Consider the following 23,137-nt stretch of genomic DNA (forward strand, 5'->3'; position numbering starts at 1 on the left):
CTGAAGGACACAGGATGATGACTATAGGGGCAGAAGAGTGTTTTTCTGCTGGTTAATAGGAGGTTATGGTCTGCCTTTGAATGTTAAATGCTCTGACAAAACAGTGTTTTCAGAGGAATATGGACTTTCAGAGATGGAGGAAACCTTGCATTCATTGTGGAAGAAAGGAAACCAGCATTGTAATTGGAATCCAAATATTCTGAGTCTAGGCCAGTGGGCTTTCCACACCTCCCTGATTTTCGTTAGGAAACAATGTGCAGTTTAAAAAACCTGCAGACCTACAAGTTTATGAACCCTATAAGGCAAAGTGCAGATAGTTTGGATGAGGTATTGCTTTTTTGTTTTGAAGTACACTACTTTTTTCTTTCTTGTTCTCGTAGATGGATAGCTTATGAAGGATCCAATTTCTTGGGAAGACAAATCCTACTAAGGCCTAATGAGATCCCAAACTGGACAGCATTCAGCAGATGGAAGACAATTGGTTCCCTCCGTCCTATGAAGCAGGTAAGGAGAAAAGAACCGTAAGACTCCAAATAGCTTGCCTTTGTGGTAGAAATATCATAAACCACAGCATCTGAAGTAATGACCATTTAATTTAGCTTTCCATTTACACGGTAGGGGGAGTGAATTAGGATGGGGATATCTTGTACATTTTGACCAATTTGTAAGATTGTATCTAAACTCAACATTGGGTTTCAGTTTTCAGTCCAAAGCCTCTTTGGCCATGTTTCCTTTCATGGAAAACTAAGATATTGTCAGTTCTGTAAACCTTGGTAACAGGAATGAACTTAGTTTTACTTTCTAAGCATTTGGATATTCCCCTTCCTACTTATATAACACTCAGGATGGATCCTGGCAATTTAAATAGTATTTATTGCACACCTACTGCTTGTCAGTCTTCTGTTCAAAAGCTTCCCACTGCACTTAGAATACCATATACCCTCCACCCGCCCTTGCTTCTCCAACCTCATCTCTCACATGGCTGTCACATGCATCAAAGTACAGAGTTGCTTTCCCACTAAGACTCTTAACATGGGCTGTGCCCTCTGTAGTGTTCTCCCTCATTTTTTGAGTAGTCATCCCTGTAAATTCTACTTAAGTGTCAGGCCTTCAAGAATGCCTCCCCCACCTTCTCTCCCAATCTAAATTAGGTCATAAAAGACCTGAGGGTTCTTTTTCTACAAAAACACTGTATGCAGTTTATAGCCATAGCATTATGGCTGGATCAGCGTCTTTCCCACTCTAGAGAAGACCCTGTGAAGCCAGGGGCTGTGCATGTTTTGGTCATTGCTCCACCCCTAGTGCCTGAAGCAATGTCTGGAATATTGTAGGTGCTCAGGGACTATTTGTTTAATGAAAGCATGAATATATATTCGTGGATGGATCAATGGTATTATGCAAAGTATAATGGAAAATATAGATGTGATTTCTGCCAATATTATTGGAGCTTACATTTTGTTGGGCCAAACGTGTCCAACTCAAAGCAGTAACATGAAATGCAGAACAATGCATAATTATCCAAAGCCACAGGCCGTCCCTGGTTCAGAGGAGGTTTTATGGAAGGTGGAAAGCTTACGTGAGCCTGTCGGGTGTGACGGCCTGCGGATATGCCATTGGTACCTCTCCTTAATCTGTTTAGAACACTTTCTTGCTTGATTCCAACAACAGTCCTTTGAGGCAGGAATTATTATTCCCATTTTCTAGTTGGAATAATTAGGCTCTGAGAGAACATAATTCCAACTAGAAAACGGGGATAATGATTCCTAGCTGTCAATAAAGTACATTGACAAAAGTCATCCAAGTGTCAGAACCAGGATTTGAACCCAAATCTAGTATGCTTTAAAATCTGTGTTCTTAAGCAACCACACTCCCCTCTCAGTCAGCCTAAGATCAGCACTTAGAGAGTACCACCTATTTCAGGCACTGAGCTGAATATACCCTAGTGGATCTAAATGCTGGTGCCAATGTTCTGACCTAACACTTATTTAACCCTTACTTAAATGTAAAGTAAATGGTCGCAATAAAATATTAACCTAAGTGGTCTTCTCTAGCCCTCTTCACGTGCACACGTGCGCACACACCATGCTCATCCCACCACTTGTGAGTTCTGTTGGTTCAAATCCTGGCTCTGCCATTTGTAAGCAGTGTAACTTGGTGAGTCACTTCATTTCTTGGCCCCTCAGCTTTCTCACTGGTGAAGCAGTGATCACACTGCTTACATCTCATTGCTGTGACAGTTGAATAAGATAATGTATATAAACAGTCTAATATGGCACTGGCTCATATTACTGTGGTAATACACTCATTTTGAAAGTTTTTTTTTAAATTCACAATGTCCCTTGAAAGAATCAGAGATGCTCATTTGAAGGATTCTGAACATCAGTGGCTTTCCTGGCAGAGTGTGTGGTACAGAATCTCATGACCTTTTCTTACATCTTGCTTATTTCCTACTCCTATCATGTGGGATGGGGAGTAAGCCCACTGAAAAGCCATTGGAAAAAGGAAAGTAGAGGTAGGAATTCAGTGTAGCCTTTACTAACTACGTAATACCGCTGACCCTCTGTTGTCAGAGACTTTAGTAGCCAAGTTCAACACTGAAAATATGTTCCTCATTTTTGAATGGTGGTTGCTTGTTAGGGAAGAAGGATGTCCCTGCCTATTGTTCAAGGTTCTGTGGTAAAGGGTAAAACAGCCACCTCCTTTGCATTTACTGAGGAGTGATTTACTTCCAATTACGTGGTCAATTTTAGAGTAGGTGCCATGCGGTACTGAGAAGAATGTATATTCCGTGGATTTTAGGTGGAGATTTCTGTAGATGTCTGTTAGGTCTGCTTGGTCCAGATCTGAGTTCGAGTCCTGGATATCCTTGTTAATTTTCTGTCTCGTTGATCTCTCTAATACTGACAGTGGAGTGTTAAAGTCTCCCAATATTATTGTATGGTAGTCTAAGTCTCTCTGTAGGTCATTAAGAACTTGCTTTATGAAGGGAAATCATAACAAACAGTCTCTCAGACCACAGGGCAATCAAATTAGAACTCCGAATTAAGACTAACTCAGAACCACACAGCTTCATGGAAGCTGAACAACTGGCTCCTGAATGTTGACTGGACAAACAATGAAATGAGGGTGGAAATAAAGATGTTCTTTGAAACCAACGAGAACAAAGACACATCATACCAGAATCTCTGGGATGCATTTAAAGCAGTGTCTAAAGGGGTATTTATAACAATAAATGCCCACATGAGAAGCAAGGAAAGATCTAAAATCGACACACTATCATCAAAATTGAAAGAGCTAGAGGAGCAAGATCAAAAAAACTCAAAGTCTAGCAGAAGACAAGAAATAACTAAGATCAGAGAAGAACTGAAGGAGATAGAGACACAAAAAAACCTTCAAAAAAATCAATAAATCCAGTAGCTGGTTTTTTGAAAAAATCAACAAAATAGATCACTAGCCAGATTAATAAAAAAGAAAAGGGAGAAGAATCAAATAGATGCAATAAAAAATGATAAGGGGATATCACCACTGATTCCACAGAAATACAAACTACAATCAGAGATTACTACAAACAACTCTATGGACATAAACCAGTAAACCTGGAAGAAATGGATAAACTCCTGGACACTTCCATCCTCCCAAGCCTAAACCAGGAAGAAGTTGAAACCTTGAACAGACCAGTAACAAGGGCTGAAGTTGAGGCAGCAATTTATAGACTACCAACCAAAAAAAGTCCAGGTCCAGATGGGTTCACAGCCGAGTTCTACCAGACATACAAAGAGGAGCTGGTACCATTCCTTCTGAAACTATTCCAAACAATACAAAAAGAGGGAATCCTTCCCAAATCATTTTATGAGACCAACATCATCCTGATACCAAAACCCGGCAGAGACTCAAGCAAAAAAGAAAACTTCGGGTCAATATCCATGATGAACATAGATGCAAAAATCTTCAATAAAATCCTGAGAAATCAACTGCAACAGCACATCAAAGAGCTTATCCATCACGATCAAGTAGGCTTCATTCCAGGGATGCAAGGCTGGTTCAACATACGCAAGTCTGTAAATGTAATCCACCACATAAACAGAACCAAAGACAAAAACCACATGATTATCTCAATAGATGCAGAGAAGGCCTTCAACAAAATTCAACAGCGCTTTATGCTAAAAACTCTCAATAAACTAGGTATCAAAGGAACATATCTCAAAATAATAAAAGCTATGACAAACCTAAAGCCAATATCATACAGAATGGGCAAAAACTGGAAGCATTCCCTTTGAAATCCAGCACTAGACAAGGATGCCTGCTCTCACCACTTCTATTCAATATGGTATTGGAAGTTCTAGCCAGAGCAATTAGGCAGGAAAAAAAAAATAAAGGTATTCAATTAGGAAAAGAGGAAATCAAATTGTCTCTACATGCAGATGACATGACTGTATATTTAGAAGACCCTATCATCTCAGCCCAAAATCTCTTAAACTGATGAGCAACTTCAGCAAAGTCTCAGGATACAAAATCAATGTGCAGAAATCAAGCATTTTTATACACCAATACTAACAGAGAGCCAAATCAAGAACGAACTGCCATTCACAAATGCTGCAAAGAGAATAAAATAGGAATACAACTAACAAAGGATGTAAAGGACCTCTTCAAGGAGAATTGAAACCACTGGTCAAGGAAATAAGGGAGGACACAAACAGATGGAAAAACATTCCATGCTCATGGTTAGGAAGAATGAATATCATGAAAATGGCCAGACTGCCCAAAGTAATTGACAGATGCAGCACTATCCCCATCAAGCTACAAATGACCTTCTTCACAAAACTGGAAAAAAAAACACCTTAAACTTCATATGGAACCAAAAGAGAGCCCACATAGCCAAGACAATCCTAAGCAAAAAGAACAAAGCCAGAGGCATCATGCTACCTGATTTCAAACTAAACTACAAGGCTACAGTAATCAAAACAACATGGTACTGGTACCACAACAGATACAGACCAATGAAACAGAACAGAGGCCCTGGAGGCAACACCACACATCTACAACCATCCAATCTTTGACAAACCTGACAAAAACAAGCAATGGGGAAAGGATTCCCTGTTCAATAAATGGTGTTGGGAAAACTAGCTAGCCATGTGCAGAAAGCAGAAATTGGACCTCTTCCTGACACCTTACACTAAAATTAACTCCAGATGGATTAAAGACTTAAACATAAGACCTAACACCATAAAAACCCTAGAAGAAAATCTAGGCAAAACCATTCAGGACATAGGGATAGGCAAGGACTTCATGACTAAAACACCAAAAGCATTGGCAACAAAAGCCAAAATAGACAAATAAGACCTAATTAAACTCCAGAGCTTCTGTACAGCCAAAGAAACAATCATTAGAGTGAACCAGCAACAAACAGAATGGGAAAAAATTTTTTGCAATCTACCTATCTTACTAAGGGCTAATATCCAGAATCTAGAAAGAACTAAAACAGATTTACAAGAAAAAAACAGACCCATCCAAAAGTGGGCGAAGGATATGAACAGACACTTTACAAAAGAAGACATACATGAGGCCAACAAACATATGAAAACATGCTCATCATCACTGATTATTAGAGAAATGAAAATCAAAACCACATTGAGATACCATCTCACGCCAGTTAGAATGGCGATCATTTAAAAATCTGGAGACAACAGATGCTGGAGAGGATGTGGAGAAATAGGAACACTTTTACACTGTTGGTGGGAGTGTAAACTAGTTCAACCATTGTGGAAGACAGTGTGGCAATTCCTCAAGGACCTAGAAATAGAAATCCCATTTGACCCAGCAATCCCATTACTGGGTATATACCCAAAGGATTATAAATAATTCTATTATAAAGACACATGCACATGTATGTTCACAGCAGCACTGTTTACAATAACAAAGACCTGGAACCAACCCAAATGCCCATCGATGAGAGACTGGACAGGGAAAATGTGGCACATATACACCATGGAATACTATGCAGCCATAAAAAATGATGAGTTTGTGCCCTTTATAGGGACATGGATGAATCTGGAAACCATCATTCTCAGCATACTGACACAAGAACAGAAAATCAAACACCACGTTTTCACTCATAGGCGGGTGTTGAATGAGAACACATGGACACGGAGGGAAGCATGACACACTGGGGTCTGTTGCGGGCGGCCAAGGTAGGGACATTGTCGGGGTGGGGATGTGGGGGAGGGATAACATGGGGAGAAATGCCAGATGTAGGTGATGTGGGGGATGGAGGCAGCAAACTACATTGCCATGTGTGTACCTATCCAACAATCCAGCATGATCTGCACATGCACCCCAGAACCTAAAGTACAATAAAAAAAAGCCACCTCTACTCTCACAAGGAAGTTTTTTTTTTTTTTTTTTTTTTGAAGTAGTTCACCATGTTGGTCAGGCTGGTCTTGAACTCCCACCCTCAGGTGATCCGCCCGCCTTGGCCTCCAAAGTGCTTGATATCCATGAAAAATTGGAAGTAAAACAAAATGAAACAAGCAAAAATCTGTGGGGTTTTTTTCTTTCTTTTTTTTTTTTTTTTTAACCAGAATTGTATGCTGTTTTCTTTCATTGTGCTTTAGGAGCTATGTGATTCCTATTCTGATTAACCATTTAATTTCAAAATAATATTTTAATAGATTTTTCCTGTTTATTTAGGTCACAGTTTTGAAATGCAACAAAGGAATTCTGAGTTCCTAAAACAGTAGTTTGTGGGTCACATTTAAAGTTGTGGTAAGATTATTGGTACTGCTTTAGTTCATATTCTTGTTTAGAAATTCAGGACTAATTAAAATGTGATCCTCTTTGAAGCTGGGAGTTAGGAAGTCACTAAGGTACTTACAATGAATATCAGTGTTTTTAAGTATAATTACAGAGGATTCAGACTGCAAATGTGTAATAAGGGTAATTAGTACCTTGCTTGAGTTAATTGATTAAAATGTTTGGTCCTAAAGTAATTGGAACTCTGTCATCTGTGAAGATCATGCCTGTTTTCTTATATGTACAAGGTAATGAAAATGTAATAAAAATATACTGAAGTCTCAAGAATTAGTAATTGCAGTGGGAGATCAGGCTGAGTTACAGACATTTAAGTATGGTACTGCTGCACTGTTAATGTTGGAAGTAGAGACTTGAAACATTTAAAACATTTTGCCAAGTAGAGGTCTTGTTCACCTACTTTAAATGGCCGGATAATTTGTTCTTCTATTGGCTTATTTAAGTGCTGAGAATGTGTGTTTCCTTAGGAAGCCTTACTTACCAAAATTCTGTTGGCCTCATGTTGATCTATCAAAGTTTCAAAAACAGTAGACTGTTCACTGGTGTTCTTACCATATGACCATATTGCATTTACCTAGCACTTAGGTTTTTTGGCAGGAAAGCGCTCTCTGAAGAGACCATTTGTTGTTATTGCTCAGCCAAGGTTCTAATTGGGATGCCAATGAGACAACCAAAGGTGGGGATGTTGGGTGTCCTGTATTATATTACATTAAGGCTGGAGGCCTAAGTCGTAGGGCTGAAATAATGGCTTCTGTTGTGCTTCGATTATGTGCCCTGCCCTTTCATTGTCTTACACCTCCACCTTTGCAATTGTCTTTTATTCCCTGTGCCTAAGAGCAACTGCTGCATTTCAACATAGGTCTGAGAGCATCCTGATTAAGAGGAATATGGCTTCTTTACATCTGTGTTCACCTTATTTGCAAAACTAGGGTCATAACTGTACTTTCTTAAAAGGTTTTTATGGTTATTCCGACAAATAACATAATGGCACAGAACACATTTAGCATGCTGCTCACACATACTATGTGTACAATAAATATTAGCTCTTCTTCTTAGAGGCAGATCCCAGGTTTAATATTTTAAAACTTTTTGAATGTATCTTAAAGCTTCCAGGCCAAGAAGATGAAGTCTTTTGTTACTCAATTTTTGGATACCTGAGTATAGTCATTAAACATTTATGGTCTCTACTTTTGAAGAACTATAAAGGTCTTATGTAAACAGAGTAATCACAGCTACAGCTACGAGGGCCCTCCGCCATCTGGGCTTTTCAAGACCTCCCAGAGCCAACTTCCAGCATTTAGGCATAGCCTCACAGTATGTGTGATTACTTGTCTTTCTGAAGTTTTATAAAATCCTCGTAGGTAATACCTTACCCTTATTGTAACTCCCCTACCTCCCTCAGCACAGCTGGGACACACTAGTTATTGAGCGAAATTCATCAAGTCCCGAATTCTTTACCGCCCCACTCCTCGCCACATGGGATTCTAATGAAAGAAACTTTGACTTTATGTCATTCAAAAGGGCACTTTTGAAAAAGTGTAAGAGAGATTGTACAATTTAAGCTTTGTGGTCCATGGCCTAAGAATTTACGATATTAATGTATGTATATTTATGAAAGGGAATAAGAGTGAAACTGATATAACTAAGATAGTTATTTCTCACTTTCCCTCACAGCTTTCCTCGTCTAGAAAGATTCATTTCCAGATTCAAACGTTTGTTTCTAAATGGCTATTTCTCCCTTGTCATAGCCTGCAGTGTACATCAGAATAAAGAACCGTGCCATGGATGAGTATCTGACAGTCACTGGAAATCTAGCAGATACCAGGGCAACATCGGTGTGCATTTCTCCCTACAGTGGAAATAATACTCAGATCTGGCACTACTGCCGAGGAATCTTTAAATCCAAGGTAAGCAATCCTGCTGACATAGTATGCCACTTTCCGTTCAGTTTCTCTTGAAAACTAGAACTTTGTCAAACTAGCATGATATAACAATGCAACTTCATAGAAACAGGTGTTGATTATAAAAATACTGCCATATATATTACTAAAATATTCAATTAAAATTGATTTAATTTTTCGATCTAGAAAATCGTTTCAATTTTTAGGTAAACACAAAGGTTATCACATACTCTGGATATAACTAAGTGATTTCTTACAACCAGTGGTATAAGTCACTGGATCTAATATTGGGTGATGTGCTTTTGTAAGATGTTCCTTACTTGATGGTCCAGATACAATCAGCTTTCTCTGTGATTCTAAATATGTGGAAACCCTTTCATTTTCAAAATATACAATGAAGTAGCAGAAGAAAGCTGTTATTTGAAATTTAGGTTCTTTTCTGTGACACCCCCCCCCATTATGTTTAATGCATTGGAAATAGAACCCTAGTTTAAAAACATTAAGTCTGTGTTTTATTGTATCACCAGTGGATTATCTACTTTTTCTCATGCTTCAAAAACGAGAAGCATTTAAAAGTAATTATTGTCCGGATACCTTTAGCACATCATGCAATGTTTTCATAAGAAAACCAAGCTCAGCATAATACATTTTAAGCAAACAGGGACTTAACATTTAATTCCAAGTCAGCAAATCTTTATGCAACATCTGTTGTCAGATGTAGACATCCTATTAAAAACAAGTACGTCTATTTCAGTAGGTTTATTTCTGTACCATCTCCTACCCACAGCCATAAAGAAGACATTCAAAAGGGCTTACTGAAATTATACTATTTAGTATTGTTTTTAGATAAGACACACACACTTCATGTCTATGATTTGTTTACCTAAAAAGAAAAGGGTTGTAATTCAATTTTAGCAAACATAGTACTGCCAGTTAATCATTTCTTAACCCTTTTAGGCCAGTGATACGTGTCTTGATGTGATTGGTGGCCGAGACACACCTGGAGCTAAAGTAGCTCTATGGACTGAACATGGGCAATTCAGGCAGAAGTGGAGACTGAATAAAAATGGAACTATCAGCTCTTATCTCAGTGATCAACTTGTCCTTGATGTTAAAGGTGGGCCTTTGATGATACCCAATTTTGTGTCCCTGGATATTAGTTTCAGTTCCAGATCTCCTCATTCTGGGTATAGGACATCCTTATAAGAGAAATGTTAAGTCATTTAAAATTATGCTTGAAAAAAGTTAAGATACACAGTTTTACAAACAAAACAACCAGCAGAAAAACCCAAACAACAAAGCCTAGGGTTTTTGTTGGTTAGTACAGTTGTAAAACTTTCATTTGCTACATGAACTTCAGAACAGTTCTAAATCTGAAACACCATAAACCAAAAAACAAATATCATCTGTTTCTTAGAAACATGACTAGTTTTTTGCCAGGAATTGCTATGGTCCTTAAAAACCCTCGGCTAGACTTTATGGCAGGTATCAGTTAACCTTGTTTTTGAATTCAGCAAGGTCAGGGCCAATATTATTCATAGCTGTTGCTTTAATTGGGTTAGTCACAGTTTTGTTGGTGTAGAAACAAAAGCACAGTACCTGACATTCAGCCAGAGTTCTCTCAGAGCACTTTGTTCTGAAGAATTGCATTGTTAAGGCACACCACTTATACAATCACGTATTATGCCTTTTAGTATTTCAATCTGAGTCATAATAAGGTCCAATTTGAGGTGAATAATGGCTAAGCCTGTGGAAACTCAGCTTCCCATTTCAGAATTCTTTGTAAATGGCACCTTAATCCACTGAAACGGTGAGCGGAACAGAAGCTTGTGAAAATTGTGAAATTGCTAAGCACCGGCCTGAACAAATAATCTTTTCTTTTGGAATTTCTGTTTTAGGAGGAAACTATTGTGACAAGACTCATGTAATTGTAAATCAGCCCCTAGAGGGAGAAGAAACACAGAAATGGGACATTGAAATATTGTGAGAGAATCAACATCCCTAGAAAGAGCAAAGGAGGAAACTCACATCTGTCATTGTCTTGTGGACGTGGAAAGGAAGCTACTGTCTTCACATTCCTGGATCACTGAGCAGAATGAACTTTTTCTCCAGCCTCTGAGACTATCGCTCTTAACCATGGAAAAACTCAAAATATTCTTGCCATTACTCAGTGTTCCTATGAAGAAAATATGATGATGTCTGGGAAAGGTTCTATTCGTGGTCTCCAGCTGTGGTGAGCAAGTTTCCTGAAGTGTGTATTTTGTCTCCTATCCACCAAACTGATGGCCCATTATTGGACACTGGTGATGCTGTTATCCTGTATTATTTATTAATAGCCTGCCTAGATGCTTGTATAAGTACAAAGCACAAGGAAACAGATTCCTATAGGTCAAGTCATACTTTTGCAAACAGATGAGTAATTTTTTAGCAACATCTGAAAATGTATTAAGCCTTCCTACATAAATTTTAAGGTTTCTATACTGTGGCTTTATAACTAGCGCACCTTGTAAGTATTTATACTTGTAACTAACCCCAGGCAGGGACCTCAGCTTCGTTAGGAATAAGGCACAAGTAGTAAAGTCTTTTCTGCAGCCATTATGTCCTCAGTCCTTCAAACTAAAGAAAGTACAAATAACCTGAGGCCGAACTTGCACTCTTATGTATTAACCAAGACATCCCTTTAGGTGACAAGACTCTACAACAGTGGTCGCCTGTCTCTATGCTGACACTTCATCCTAGAGTTAAGGAGAAGCATCATTTTTTGGGGGGAGCCTCAAGAGAAATTTCAAATGTCCAAATTAAAACAAAGTAGCATTTGAACCTTGACCTTACCATCTTTTCAAGTAAATGTGGAGTTGATTTATCTACTAAATAATAGAAACCTCAGTTTTTCACTCCCATTTTAAGTAACTTTTATGCTAGTAAAATCAGGTAGGAAATCACCTTTGACTTAGCTTCCAATAGTCATTACCACCTTTTACTGCACAATTCACAAGCAGTTTTCCCTGCTGAATTGGATTGAAACTTCCATTAAGACAACTTTTCCTTTTATCCCCAACTTTCATCAGAAAGCAGAAAAATGCTCTATTTTTATAAAAAAAGAAGATTAAATTCTCCAATGATATATTTTAAAATATCAACCTATATGCACTTTAGAATGTAAAATAACAGTGACTATTTTAAACTCAAAGACCCACTATTTTATTTTTTATAGACTTAGTCTTTCCATGTAAATACGGAGTTTTTTCCTCCTTCAAGCTCAGGCTTTTCTCCATCTCGTAAGCAGCCTCTGTGACTCACTTTTTTCCACAGGTGTTGAGTGCCACTCATCTGTGGGGCAGTATTTAATAAAATTTATGTTACAGGATAACTTTAATGGGTGAGGGCTTGTCTATACACAAAGGTATGTATATTTTCATTGTAAAAAAAAAAAAAAAAAAAATTTAAACTTTTTCTTCGTTGTGTTAATTGTTTAAATTTTTTCTAGAGCCAAAGCTCTTTAAAGTTGTTTCTTCCAAAGAACAAAGCCAGGTTAACGACATTCAATTCTAAATGATATATTGGAATTGTGCCTTTTCTACCACACTGGATTAAATAAACTTGTCAAAATATAGTTTTGTCATGTTCTGAGACACTTGGTAATTTGCTGTTCTTTCTTTCATGTGCCCCTGTTTGTTAGTGCATCGGGCCAACTGACCACCTGTAACAGGGAGGCTTTATGTTAGTAGATAAGCAAGCAGGGAAACTTGAATTCATCTTCTCCTCGGCTCAGGTCTTTGCTTTTAATATGTGCACATAAAATAGTAGGCATTTGATTCTGCAGAGGCACTAAACTACTTGGATTAAACATTCTGTCCAGAGGGATAATACCAGGTTTTCCTTTTCCTCATCTGTAGTAAGTTTCAGGTCCTTGACAGAAATAGCTGAACTGTTCCAAATTTGCTTCAGTGCATCCAAATGTGACCAAGGAAAGCGAAGTCCATGAGACTGAAAAAGGATAAATTAGTCAAAATATACGTATACTACTTCACGTCATTGAAGTGGCATTTTCCTGTAAATTTATTCTCAATACATCATTATTTTTGACACCCTTTCATGAGTATTTTAGATACACTACCATTTGATAACGTAAAAGATGCCAACTTCTATAATAAAAGGCATCCTAATTTATGTAGTAAGTGGTATTAGTCATTTGAAATGCCTTACATTATACCATTCCTATAAGGCTACAGGTCCCACCTAGTATGTTTTAAAACTGGTATGCATGTACCACAGACGTGTCTGACTTAATCATTCCCATGCTAGAGCTCTGTGAGTCGTGCAAAATGGGAAGTCCACAGTGCAGCCATGAAGAGCACATTACCTATAAATCAAAAATAATCCATTCTTCCCAGCAACCATGCAAATCACAGGAAAGACATTTGTTTTCAGTTGGAACAAACCTCTGTTTCCTCCTCGTTTCCCATCATGTGTGTCTCTCTCCTGTTCTTTAAGGAATGATAGATGTAAACCATCTTTTCTTGAGCTTCATCCTTTGGGGGAAAAAATGCATTGGGCCATCATTGAGGGTGTCAGTACTAGGAAGGTTTTCCAATAGGTCAGCACCAAGAAAAGTCTTAAAAGCCTTGGTGCTCAAGTGAAATGTATTGAATACTGGAAAGAATCCTTTTGGCAAAACGTGATGGGTATGTGCATCCACACAACATCTATACTTCATTAGTCACCACAGGTTACTATTTGTATGTGGCAGTTAATGGGCATTCTAAGTTGTTAAAACAGCTGGAGTGCTACTTGGAAGAGCATCTTCAGGATTCAATGAAAAAGCAATGATTTATGTATCAACTTATCAATGAAACGCTCAGTTTCTTTTTAATCATACCTGCACTTTCTTTTCTGAATCAAAAAAATCTGACATTCCTAGGTATAAACTGACAATTTATGAACATCAGGAAAGCATTAACTCCTGAGAAATACCAGCTGTGTGATCTACAAAAACTCCACTTCAATCACAGTACGCTTCCCTTCCAAATGGTCCCTACCTCCCTTCACTCCCCCTCTTACACAGTGCAACGTATCGTCTCTTCCAGAGCCTTTAACCGTTCTGTCACCTCTTAGATAAGGGCAAAAAAATCTTAGCCTAGTGTACTATGTCTCAAATTGGTATCAGAATCACTTAAAAAAAAAACAGACACTTTACAAAAGAAGACATACGTGAGGCCAACAAACATATGAAAAAATGCTCATCATCACTGGTCATCAGAGAAATGCAAATCAAAACTACATTGAGATACCATCTCACGCCAGTTAGAATGGCGATCATTAAAAAATCTGGAGACAACAGATGCTGGAGAGGATGTGGAGAAATAGGAACACTTTTACACTGTTGGTGGGAGTGTAAATTAGTTCAACCATTGTGGAAGACAGTGTGGCGATTCCTCAAGGACCTAGAAATAGAAATTCCATTTGACCCAGCAATCCCATTACTCGGTATATATCCAAAGGATTACAAATCGTTCTACTATAAGGACACGTGCACACGAATGTTCATTGCAGCACTGTTTACAATAGCAAAGACCTGGAACCAACCCAAATGCCCATCGATGATAGACTGGATAGGGAAAATGTGGCACATATACACCATGGAATATTATGCAGCCATCAAAAACGATGAGTTAGGGTCCTTTGTAGGGACATGGATGAACCTGGAAACCATCATTCTCAGCAAACTGACAGGAGAGCAGAAGATCAAACACCGCATGTTCTCACTCATAGGCGGGTGTTGAACAATGAGAACACATGGACACAGGGAGGGGAGCACTACACACTGGGGTCAGTTGGGGGGAAATAGGGGAGGGAGGGTGGGGGGTGGGAAGCTGGGGAGAGATAGCAGGGGGAGAAATGCCAGATGTAGGTGATGGGGAGGAAGGCAGCAAATCACACTGCCATGTGTGTTCCTATGCAACAATTTTGCATGTTCTTCACATGTACCCCAAAACCTAAAATGAAATAAAATAAATAAATGGGGAAAAAAAAAAAAAAAAACAGGAATGTAGGAATGTATACTTTTGAGGGATATGTGTGTGTGTGTGTCTGGCCCTGATGGCTAGAACAATCAGGTTATAGGGAAAAGCTGAGTGTCCCCTCGCCCCCTTGATCATTCATGAGATACCTCCTCAGAGAGCTGATTAGGAGGAATGGGGTGAAGCTATATGGTATGCGATTGTTCCAAGGTCCTTAGGACTGTGTGGGGAGTTCTATGAAAACTAAATGCAAAGGCTTCAAGACCAGATGAAGTCCAGGAATTTTTCATTTTAAAAAGCTTTCTAATTGACTCTATGATCAGTCAGCCAGTTTGGGGAATCACCGGGCTAGGTGGCAAAGTTACAGAACATAAACTTTGTTCTCCATAATTTACAGGACAGCGTTTAAGGGGACACAACATCCACAAAACCACATAGAAGGACAGATATGCACAGTGTGGAGGACTGAGGCTGGGAAACTCAGGAATAAGGTCTATGGCTGTCCAAGCAAGAACAATAAGACCTGAAGTAGGATGGGAAGCAAAGACCAGACATGAATCAACACAAAAAGGGAATGAAGGAAGATTCTGTGGGGATGAGGGCAGGAAAATACGGAACTGAAACTATGAGATCTGGTCATCATCTGACCTGAAGAAAAGGCATTAAACTGAATGCAGATGGGTTCCTAAAAGGAGAAGGGCAGAGACCAGTGGTCAGTTTGATAACCTGAGGCCTCTGATGAAAAATACCCTGAGAAGAAAGGCAATCTCCTCCCTCTTGGATACTCACAGATTGATCCTGATCTGGGAGTACTGTGAGGACAATGTGGTCTTTAAACTGCAGTCTCACGACACTGTCCAGCCTCGGCAACTTTCCACCTAGAAGATCCCAAAGACAGAGAGAGCCAGCCTTCAGAAAAGGAAACAGGCAGATTCAAACTTGCTTACAGACGCAATCACATAGGAAACACATTTAGTAACAATTTACAGCTAAATCCAGACATGGCACACTCTCCAGCTGAAGAATGTGCTCACCCCAACTCTACTGACATTATAGTTCACGCCGGCATGGAGCTCATTCTTAAAGTGAAGACAGACATAGAATCAGATAAATAATAAAGTCAGTTTGTAAGTACAATAAATAGGTAACAGTGAGCTAACATGGCACGTAAGACCGTGCTGCCTTCTGCACAGAACACTCCAGTTTCTGTCCGCGGCAAGCTTCTTGCTCACCATGTGGACTCTGGAAGGACTACCTGAGACCAAAATTGCTCTACTCCACCAATAAGTAGGTGTGTGACCCTGGTAAATTATTCAGTCTATGTAGGTCAAGCGTGCTTTCCTATAGAAGCCATCTAATAAAGTCCACAGAGAAAAAAAAATTTTTTTTCCAAATTGGATTTAACTTAGTGGAACAGCAGCCACTAAAAACAGACTAGCTTTACAGGGTCATCTGCGTGGGGAAAGAGGCACTTTACTGAATATAATAGCTAAGATAAGGATAACTCTGAAGTAGTCTTGGCCATAAGCTGGTGTTCAAGCAAACTGTTCTGGTAAAAGTTTAACAATGTACTTGTAAAACATTTACTATTTTGAATAGATGCAATTAAAAAATTCTAAGCTTCCTCCAAAGACTATAGTAAAAGTGAACATACAATCAGTGTTGGAAGGGACCTTACAGATTATCTATCTCAGCGGTTCTCACTTGGTCATAATAAAGAATTTTATAAAAATTAGTAAGAAATATTCCTTTCAGCCGGGCGCGGTGGCTCAAGCCTGTAATCCCAGCACTTTGGGAGGCCAAGGCGGGCAGATCATGAGGTCAAGAGATCGAGACCATCCTGGCCAACATGGTGAAACCCCGTCTCTACTAAAAATACAAAAAATTAGCTGGGTGCGGTGACACGCACCTGTAGTCCCAGCTACTCAGGAGGCTGAGGCAGGAGAATTGTTTGAACCCGGGAGGCGGAGGTTGCAGTCAGCCGAGATTGTGCCACTGTGCTCCATCCTGGCGCCTGAACAAGACTCTGTCTCAAAAAAAAAAAAAAAAAAAGAAATATTCCTTTCACTCAACCCTGAGAACCAACAGCAGCCAAAAAGCCGGTCTGGCAGTCACCGCTAGGTCTTGGTGCTGTCCTGGTAAACACAGGCAATTCCACAGAATACTAACATCAGAGATCACTCTGTGACCATGATAGGTCAAGACAAAACACCACCACTCCATACATACTCATGTCTGAACTCAGGCAAGGCAAGAACATATTCCAAACCACAACACTGACAAGCATCCCCCTAGTCTGGCTAATGAATGACTGCTTCTGCTTTCCCACTGCTAGCTTCAGCCTCACACCCTGCTCCTGCCTACCACGTAGCATTTAGGAGACTTCATCCTAGAATCCTTCCACTTCCTGACATCAATCCAGAGCAACGCCCTGCTTCCTTGAACCCTCTCCAAAACCACCTAACTTACGCCTAAGTCCTGTAAATGTTTTCTAGCACCCTTTACTGAGATGCCCTGCGGTCCCCAATGGTGTGTGGTCTTCCCACTGCAACAAGTCAATACATCCAACTGTTGTCTGAATTCAGGAGTACATTCTTGGTGATCTTTGCTATAGGACATTAACATATCCATCTGGAAGTCATCAATGACACCCAGAAGTATGTTTTATCATTTGCAGCCTAAACCTAATTTGTCATAAATTAGGCACCTGTAACTTGGAGAAGGTTGATGACAATCTTGGCCGTTTCCTGAATCTCACTGGCTGATGGTAACCATTTTACCCATGCTATGATTGGGATGTTTGTCCAAATCTCATGTTTGCATTTGATCCCCAGTGTGGGGTGCAGCCTAAGGGGAGGTGTTTGGGTCACATTGCAGGAAGCAGATCCCTCATGAAGAGGTAAGTTCCCTGGGGTCAGGGTCAGTGAGTGAATTCTTGCTCCACTAGTTCCCACGAGAGCTGGGGTTAAAAAGAGCCTGGCATTCTCCTTGCTCTTGCTTCCTCTCTCACCACGTGTTGGGGAAATGCCGGCTCCCTTTCCCCCTCAACTGTGAGTAGCCTGAGGTTTTCTCCAAACGCAGATGCCAGTACCATGCTTCTTGTACAGCCTGCAGAACCATGAACCAAATAAACTTCTGTGTAAAGTACCCGGCCTCAGGTATTCCTTTAAGTAACACAAACACCCATCCCTGACTTAATTCCAACAAGGTTATTTTGATGTTCAAATTTTTAAAATGTCCTGAAGACTATGAATACCACAGTACCTACAAATATACGCATTTCTCACCCAAAAGGACAGGGCTCTTATTTCCCATCATGCTGGAATACAAGTTCTCTCTGCAAATGACTTCTAAGAGGCAGCGTGCTAAAGGATGAGGGCAGCACATCTCGCCCAGCCATATTTACTAAGGATGGATAGGTCCGCATTAACACTAAAGCACTTCACACTTTCCATTTGTTCAAAGACAAGCCTACCTAGAAAAACCTCAAACATCCCACATTAGCCTCTGACCACCCATAAGAAAGCAGCAAGCTCCACCTGGTGTTGACAGCTCGACTCCATCTCCCGCAGAGTAAGGGGGCAGTCTGTGCATAATAAAATCCTTCTTCATGTCTGAGGAAAGCAGTTCTTTGGTGCCCTCCAGCCGGTCTGCAAGCATCCTCAGGAAGCCACTTAATCGTCTTGTTGCAACAGCTGTGGATTCCACCTGCTGGAAACACAGAGGTGAGTCCTGACTCAGATGCCAGCAGAACTCACTGCCCAGCTCAGTCTCCACAGTAGGCTGCAAAACTGCCAACCACCTGTTACGGACATTAATCCATGTCACTCCAAAAGGGAAGGAACAACCTGAGCCCCTAAGAATATCTCATCATTTCCTTATAAACACTGTTCATTCTAAGCTGCCTATTGTTTGCAAAACATTTTCAGAATTTTGCCTAGAAATAAAGATCCTTGGAAATACGGTACAGCCTGAGCCCTGCCTTTTGGGAAACAAGTCACTGTCCTAAGATGAACGCTTCGGACAGAGAAAGCAACCTTTGCTCGACTCAGCACTAATCCACTCATCTCAAAACTAATCAAATAGCATTCCCGTTTCAAAATGTAATGAAAGAACAGGAAAGCCAACAAATACACCGAGGCCAGGATCTCCAGTACGGTGGATCTCTCTTAATGAGTAATCTTATGTGTGCTAAATCTACAGTTCTCCTGGCTGTATTATTCATTCAACCAACATTCTCACACTGCCTGCTGCCACCACTGTGAAATACAGAGCTGCCCATACAGCACCATGGGACTCCATCCATTCTCCAAGTCACACAGCTCAGCAGTGCAGCACAGGAGACAAGTCTGGCTCATGTGGGAAGAAGTCTCCTGGGGTCCTTAAGGTAGGACTCCAGCTGGCCTGGGCTGCAGCCACCATCCATTCCTACCTGTCTTTACTCCTTACCAGGAGCAGCTGCCGGGGTATGCCGCCCCGTAACTCCACGTCTTCCTTTGCGGTATCAAATACAAGTCCTGAGATGGTATCCAAAAGGAAGTCTCCCCATGAACTAGGATATGCATCAAGAGGGAAAAAAAAGGCCAAAACAGTGAACACATATGAAATATACATAAAATACTTATTACTAGTCAAGCCAAGAGCTACAAATTGGATTACAGCTTCCCTGTTCAGGCATTTTTGAGTTCCATTAATTGGACATTACTCAGCATGGAAATCTAAGACCTTCATCAACCACCCTGCTTCCTCCCTCCCCATTCCAGACACTCACTTGCAAAGTTAAGCGGGAAGCTAGGCTTCAATACCGATTTCTCTTAAAAGTTCTCAGAAAAATAATCATAGACTTCATAAAACAGGAAGTTCAACGGACCCAATTTTTAACAACAGTGTCTATGAGGGGAGATTTGTAGGAAATTTACACAGTCATTATAGGACCTAAAACCAAATTTTATATGCAATAAATGTAACAGAAATTTAGGGTAAGAGCAAGATCTCTGGATTGTGTAATTATTTGAACACTTGTATGTTACATTTTCCTTGTCACAACAAAGGATGCTGCTCCTGAATATCTACCATCAATAATTCCAAAACAATTATTTCTAGCAATGGTTTTACCAGGGGATAGAAGCCAGTGACTAAAAATAACATCTAGGGACAAGCATCCCTACTCAATTACCTTTGCTTTCTCTGGGGTTTCTGGAATTGGCTCATTCCTAAGTGTGTGCTGGTAGAAGAAACACTCTCTGTGGGGATGCTCTCTTTAAACATTTCTTAGCTATTTAAAATTTTCCTGTGTCACCAGCAGATTTCAGGAATAGGGGAGCAAACACCAGTTTGCTGGCTAGTGGAAAATGCAAATTCACAGTATGACTTTTACTTCTCACTCAGTGAGCAAAATTAACACTGTTATGCTTCCGTCCCAGAAAAGTTGCAAAGGAGGACAAAAACCACAAGAGACACTTTTCCTAAGACATCTACTCCCTGGCGGCCTCACTGCTTTGTGACTTAATGTTATATCCAACCCTGCTTCTTTTATTGAGTCTCAACCTGGAGGGCACATGCAGATCTCTCAGCAGCATAAAATATGTGCTTCCTCTGCAGGGTTATGTGGATGGAAGTCATACAGCAACAGCTCATGGAGGACTTGAGCAGAAGTTAAATGGTGCTCTTCTGGTCAGGCATGGTGGCTCACACCTGTAATCCCAGCACTTAGCGAGGCCAAGGCGGGTAGATCACGAGGTCGGGAGTTCAAGACCAGCCTGGCCAAGATGGTGAAACCTGTCTCTACTAAAAATACAAAAATTAGTCAGATGTGGTGGCACATGCCTATAATTGCAGCTACTCAGCAGGCTGAACCAAAGAATTGCTTAAACCTGGGAGGCGGAGGTTGCAGTGAACTGAAATTGTGCCACTGCATTGCAGCCTGGGTGACAGAGCGAGACTCCGTCTCAAAAAAAAAAAAAAAAAAAGGAAAAAAAAGTGCTCTTCTAAGAGTCAGAACAGATACTGGGACTTCCCAAAATTTAGGAATATCTCTAAGGGTTCACTTCGGTAAAACAACCAAATCGACGACACACAGCAGTCCCCAAAACACTCCAATGATGCTACCTTGACAGGTTTTAGGAGAGGCCCCAAATCTTCACCTTTCTATGGTACCTGAAGGAGCACTAGGCTCAAGGCACAGGATCATTTCTGGGGGGCAATGATCCTCAAGTCACATCCTCCCATTCTAGCTCCAGCATCACTGACCAAGACACAGGTCAAAATCCAGCCTAGACACATTGATCATGGTGACCACCCACAGCCCTAGGCAGGAAACGTCTATATTTAGAAAGCTCTTCCCCATCCCCAGCTGAATGGAGAAGAAATGGATAGGCCCCAGAGGCAGCCAGCCAGTCCTTCACTCTTGGGATTGGGAAACAGACAGTGAGTCAGGTCCTTAGCGGAAGCAAAAACTAATAGGGTCAGTGAGACAGAGGGGGTCAGAGCAGTAACTGGTGATGGCTCGGTGTTAAGGGTAACAGGGTCAGTGAGACAGAGGAGGTCAGAGCAGTAACTGGTGATAGCTCGGTGTTAAGGGTAACAGGGTCAGTGAGACAGAGGATCAGAGCAGTAACTGGTGATGGCTCAGTATTAAGAGTAATAGGGTCAGTGAGACAGAGGGGGTCAGAGCAGTAACTGGTGATGGCTCAGTGTTAAGGGTAATAGGGTCAGTGAGACAGAGGGGGTCAGAGCAGTAACAGGTGATGGCTCGGTGTTAAGGGTAATAGGGTCAGTGAGACAGAGGGGATCAGAGCAGTAACTGGTGATGGCTCGGTGTTAAGAGTAAACAGAAGCTAAAGAAGAGTCACTGGAAAACCAGTTGGTGGCAGTAAGAGAAATGGAAAAGAGAATTACAGAGAGGGAATAGCTGAGAAACGTGAACAATGGGACCCCAGCAGACGCACGGATGCTCACAGGGCCAAACTATGTGGCCCAGAGCTGCTCTGAATCCAGAATGGACTTCTGATTCCAGCCTCTCTGTAGCCTGGTAATTCCACAGTTTCTAGGACTTACTCCCTCCAGTGACCTTGCTCTTCTTGTGCTGGCTTTGGTGACTGTCTGTCCCTTAAGATGCAAGGAATCTACCTAGCCACAGTGATGAGGGCTTTAATGGAAGCCTAATACAAGCTTGGGCCTTTTACTTGTGGGCAAAGATAGCACCAAACTCAGGCCAGGCCTCGGCTAGTTCTTCCAGTGTCTTTTAAACAGAGGTGAAATTCACACTGAAAAGTCCGATGAAGAAACAGAGATATGCTTACTAACTTGTTCTGCAAGTTCTGGCCTTGAAGGTAGGAGAGGACTTGCTGTCCCTTAGACCTAGAATGTCCTATCCTCCTCGGATCTGCTGACCCACCCCTACTTACTCATCCTTTGAGACTTACTCAGCATTGGTGTCAAGTTATTTCTGAAGCCTTCTCTGCTGCCCCTACTTAGCTAAATACATTCCTCCATGCTCCAAGAGTCTTCTCTGCAAACCTACCATAGAATGTATCACACTATCTCTTCTCCCACAACCACTTCCAAAGTATAAGCTCTCTCGAAGCCCCTTCAATTCAATCCTTGAATTCCCAGCAACAAACACAATGTCTAGTACATATTTGCCTAATGCAAGAGTTCATGACTAGTATTGTTTTTTCCGGAGACAGTATCTCACTGTGTCACTGAGGCTGGAGTGCAGTGGCGTGATCTCAGCTCAGTGCAACCTCCACCTCCTGTGTTCAAGCAATTCTTTTGCCTCAAACTTCCGAGTAGCTGGGATTACACATGCACACCACCACTTCTGGCTAATTTTTGTATTTTTTTTTTAGTAGAAATGGGGGTTCACCATGTTGGCCAGGCTGGTCTCAAACTTCTGACCTCAAGGATCCGCCTGCCTTGGCCTCCCACAATGCTAGGATTACACACGCGAGCCACCACGCCTGGCCATGAGTAGTGTTTTTAAACATGATTTGGACCAGCAAGGCTGCTGCTTTTGGGCAGCACTGCCACCAGTGAGGAGGCGCTAGCTGAAATGAAACATGAAGTGCTGTCAGCACATGCATTTTAGTCCCGCTGTTCCAGACTGCCTGGCCTGCTTTAATTTCATGGACTGTAAAAAGAGGCCCTTAAAAGAGACCTGGAGATTTCAATGGGTAGAGTTTCTGTTGTAATGAAACGTTTTAGAAATGGACAGTGGTGATGGTTGCACAAGAGTGTGAATGTCATTAATGTCAAACTATGTATGCTTTAAAATGTTTAAAAATGGAGTATTTTGGCGGGGCGCGGTGGCTCAAGCCTGTAATCCCAGCACTTTGGGAGGCCGCGGCGGGTGGATCACGAGGTCAAGAGATCGAGACCATCCTGGTCAACATGGTGAAACCCCGTCTC

The 23,137-nt window shown here is 40.9% G+C and overlaps 2 protein-coding genes across 12 annotated transcripts in view; one reads left to right on the forward strand and one right to left on the reverse strand.

The window, feature by feature from the left end:
- CRYBG3 (crystallin beta-gamma domain containing 3) overlaps nucleotides 1-11,802 on the forward strand; it is a 133,276-nt gene extending 121,474 nt beyond the window's left edge. For both annotated transcript variants that reach the window (XM_017546195.2, XM_037744878.1), the window contains 4 exons: nucleotides 381-504; nucleotides 8,556-8,714; nucleotides 9,666-9,825; nucleotides 10,607-11,802. In XM_017546195.2, the coding sequence (XP_017401684.1) occupies nucleotides 381-504; nucleotides 8,556-8,714; nucleotides 9,666-9,825; nucleotides 10,607-10,695 (532 nt within the window). In that variant the 3' untranslated portion in view covers nucleotides 10,696-11,802. The remainder of the gene's footprint in view (nucleotides 1-380; nucleotides 505-8,555; nucleotides 8,715-9,665; nucleotides 9,826-10,606) is intronic.
- The window catches only part of RIOX2 (ribosomal oxygenase 2), a 43,335-nt gene that overhangs the window by 1,900 nt on the left and 18,298 nt on the right, over nucleotides 1-23,137 (reverse strand). For 4 of the 10 annotated variants that reach the window (XM_017546207.2, XM_017546197.2, XM_017546199.2 and 1 more), the window contains 6 exons: nucleotides 19,178-19,280; nucleotides 18,268-18,439; nucleotides 15,518-15,606; nucleotides 13,151-13,240; nucleotides 12,579-12,695; nucleotides 11,479-12,038 (listed from right to left, as the gene is read on the reverse strand). In XM_017546207.2, coding sequence (XP_017401696.1) covers nucleotides 11,925-12,038; nucleotides 12,579-12,695; nucleotides 13,151-13,240; nucleotides 15,518-15,606; nucleotides 18,268-18,439; nucleotides 19,178-19,280 — 685 coding nt within the window. In that variant the 3' untranslated portion in view covers nucleotides 11,479-11,924. Of the gene's footprint in view, nucleotides 1-9,384; nucleotides 12,696-13,150; nucleotides 13,241-15,517; nucleotides 15,607-18,267; nucleotides 18,440-19,177; nucleotides 19,281-23,137 lie in introns of those variants that run through there. The other 6 variants (XM_017546205.2, XM_017546204.2, XM_017546203.2 and 3 more) reach the window with 4 other exon arrangements.

This window comes from Cebus imitator, unplaced genomic scaffold, assembly GCF_001604975.1.
Source record: "Cebus imitator isolate Cc_AM_T3 unplaced genomic scaffold, Cebus_imitator-1.0 Scaffold188, whole genome shotgun sequence".
NCBI classification, from domain to species: Eukaryota; Metazoa; Chordata; class Mammalia; order Primates; family Cebidae; genus Cebus; species Cebus imitator.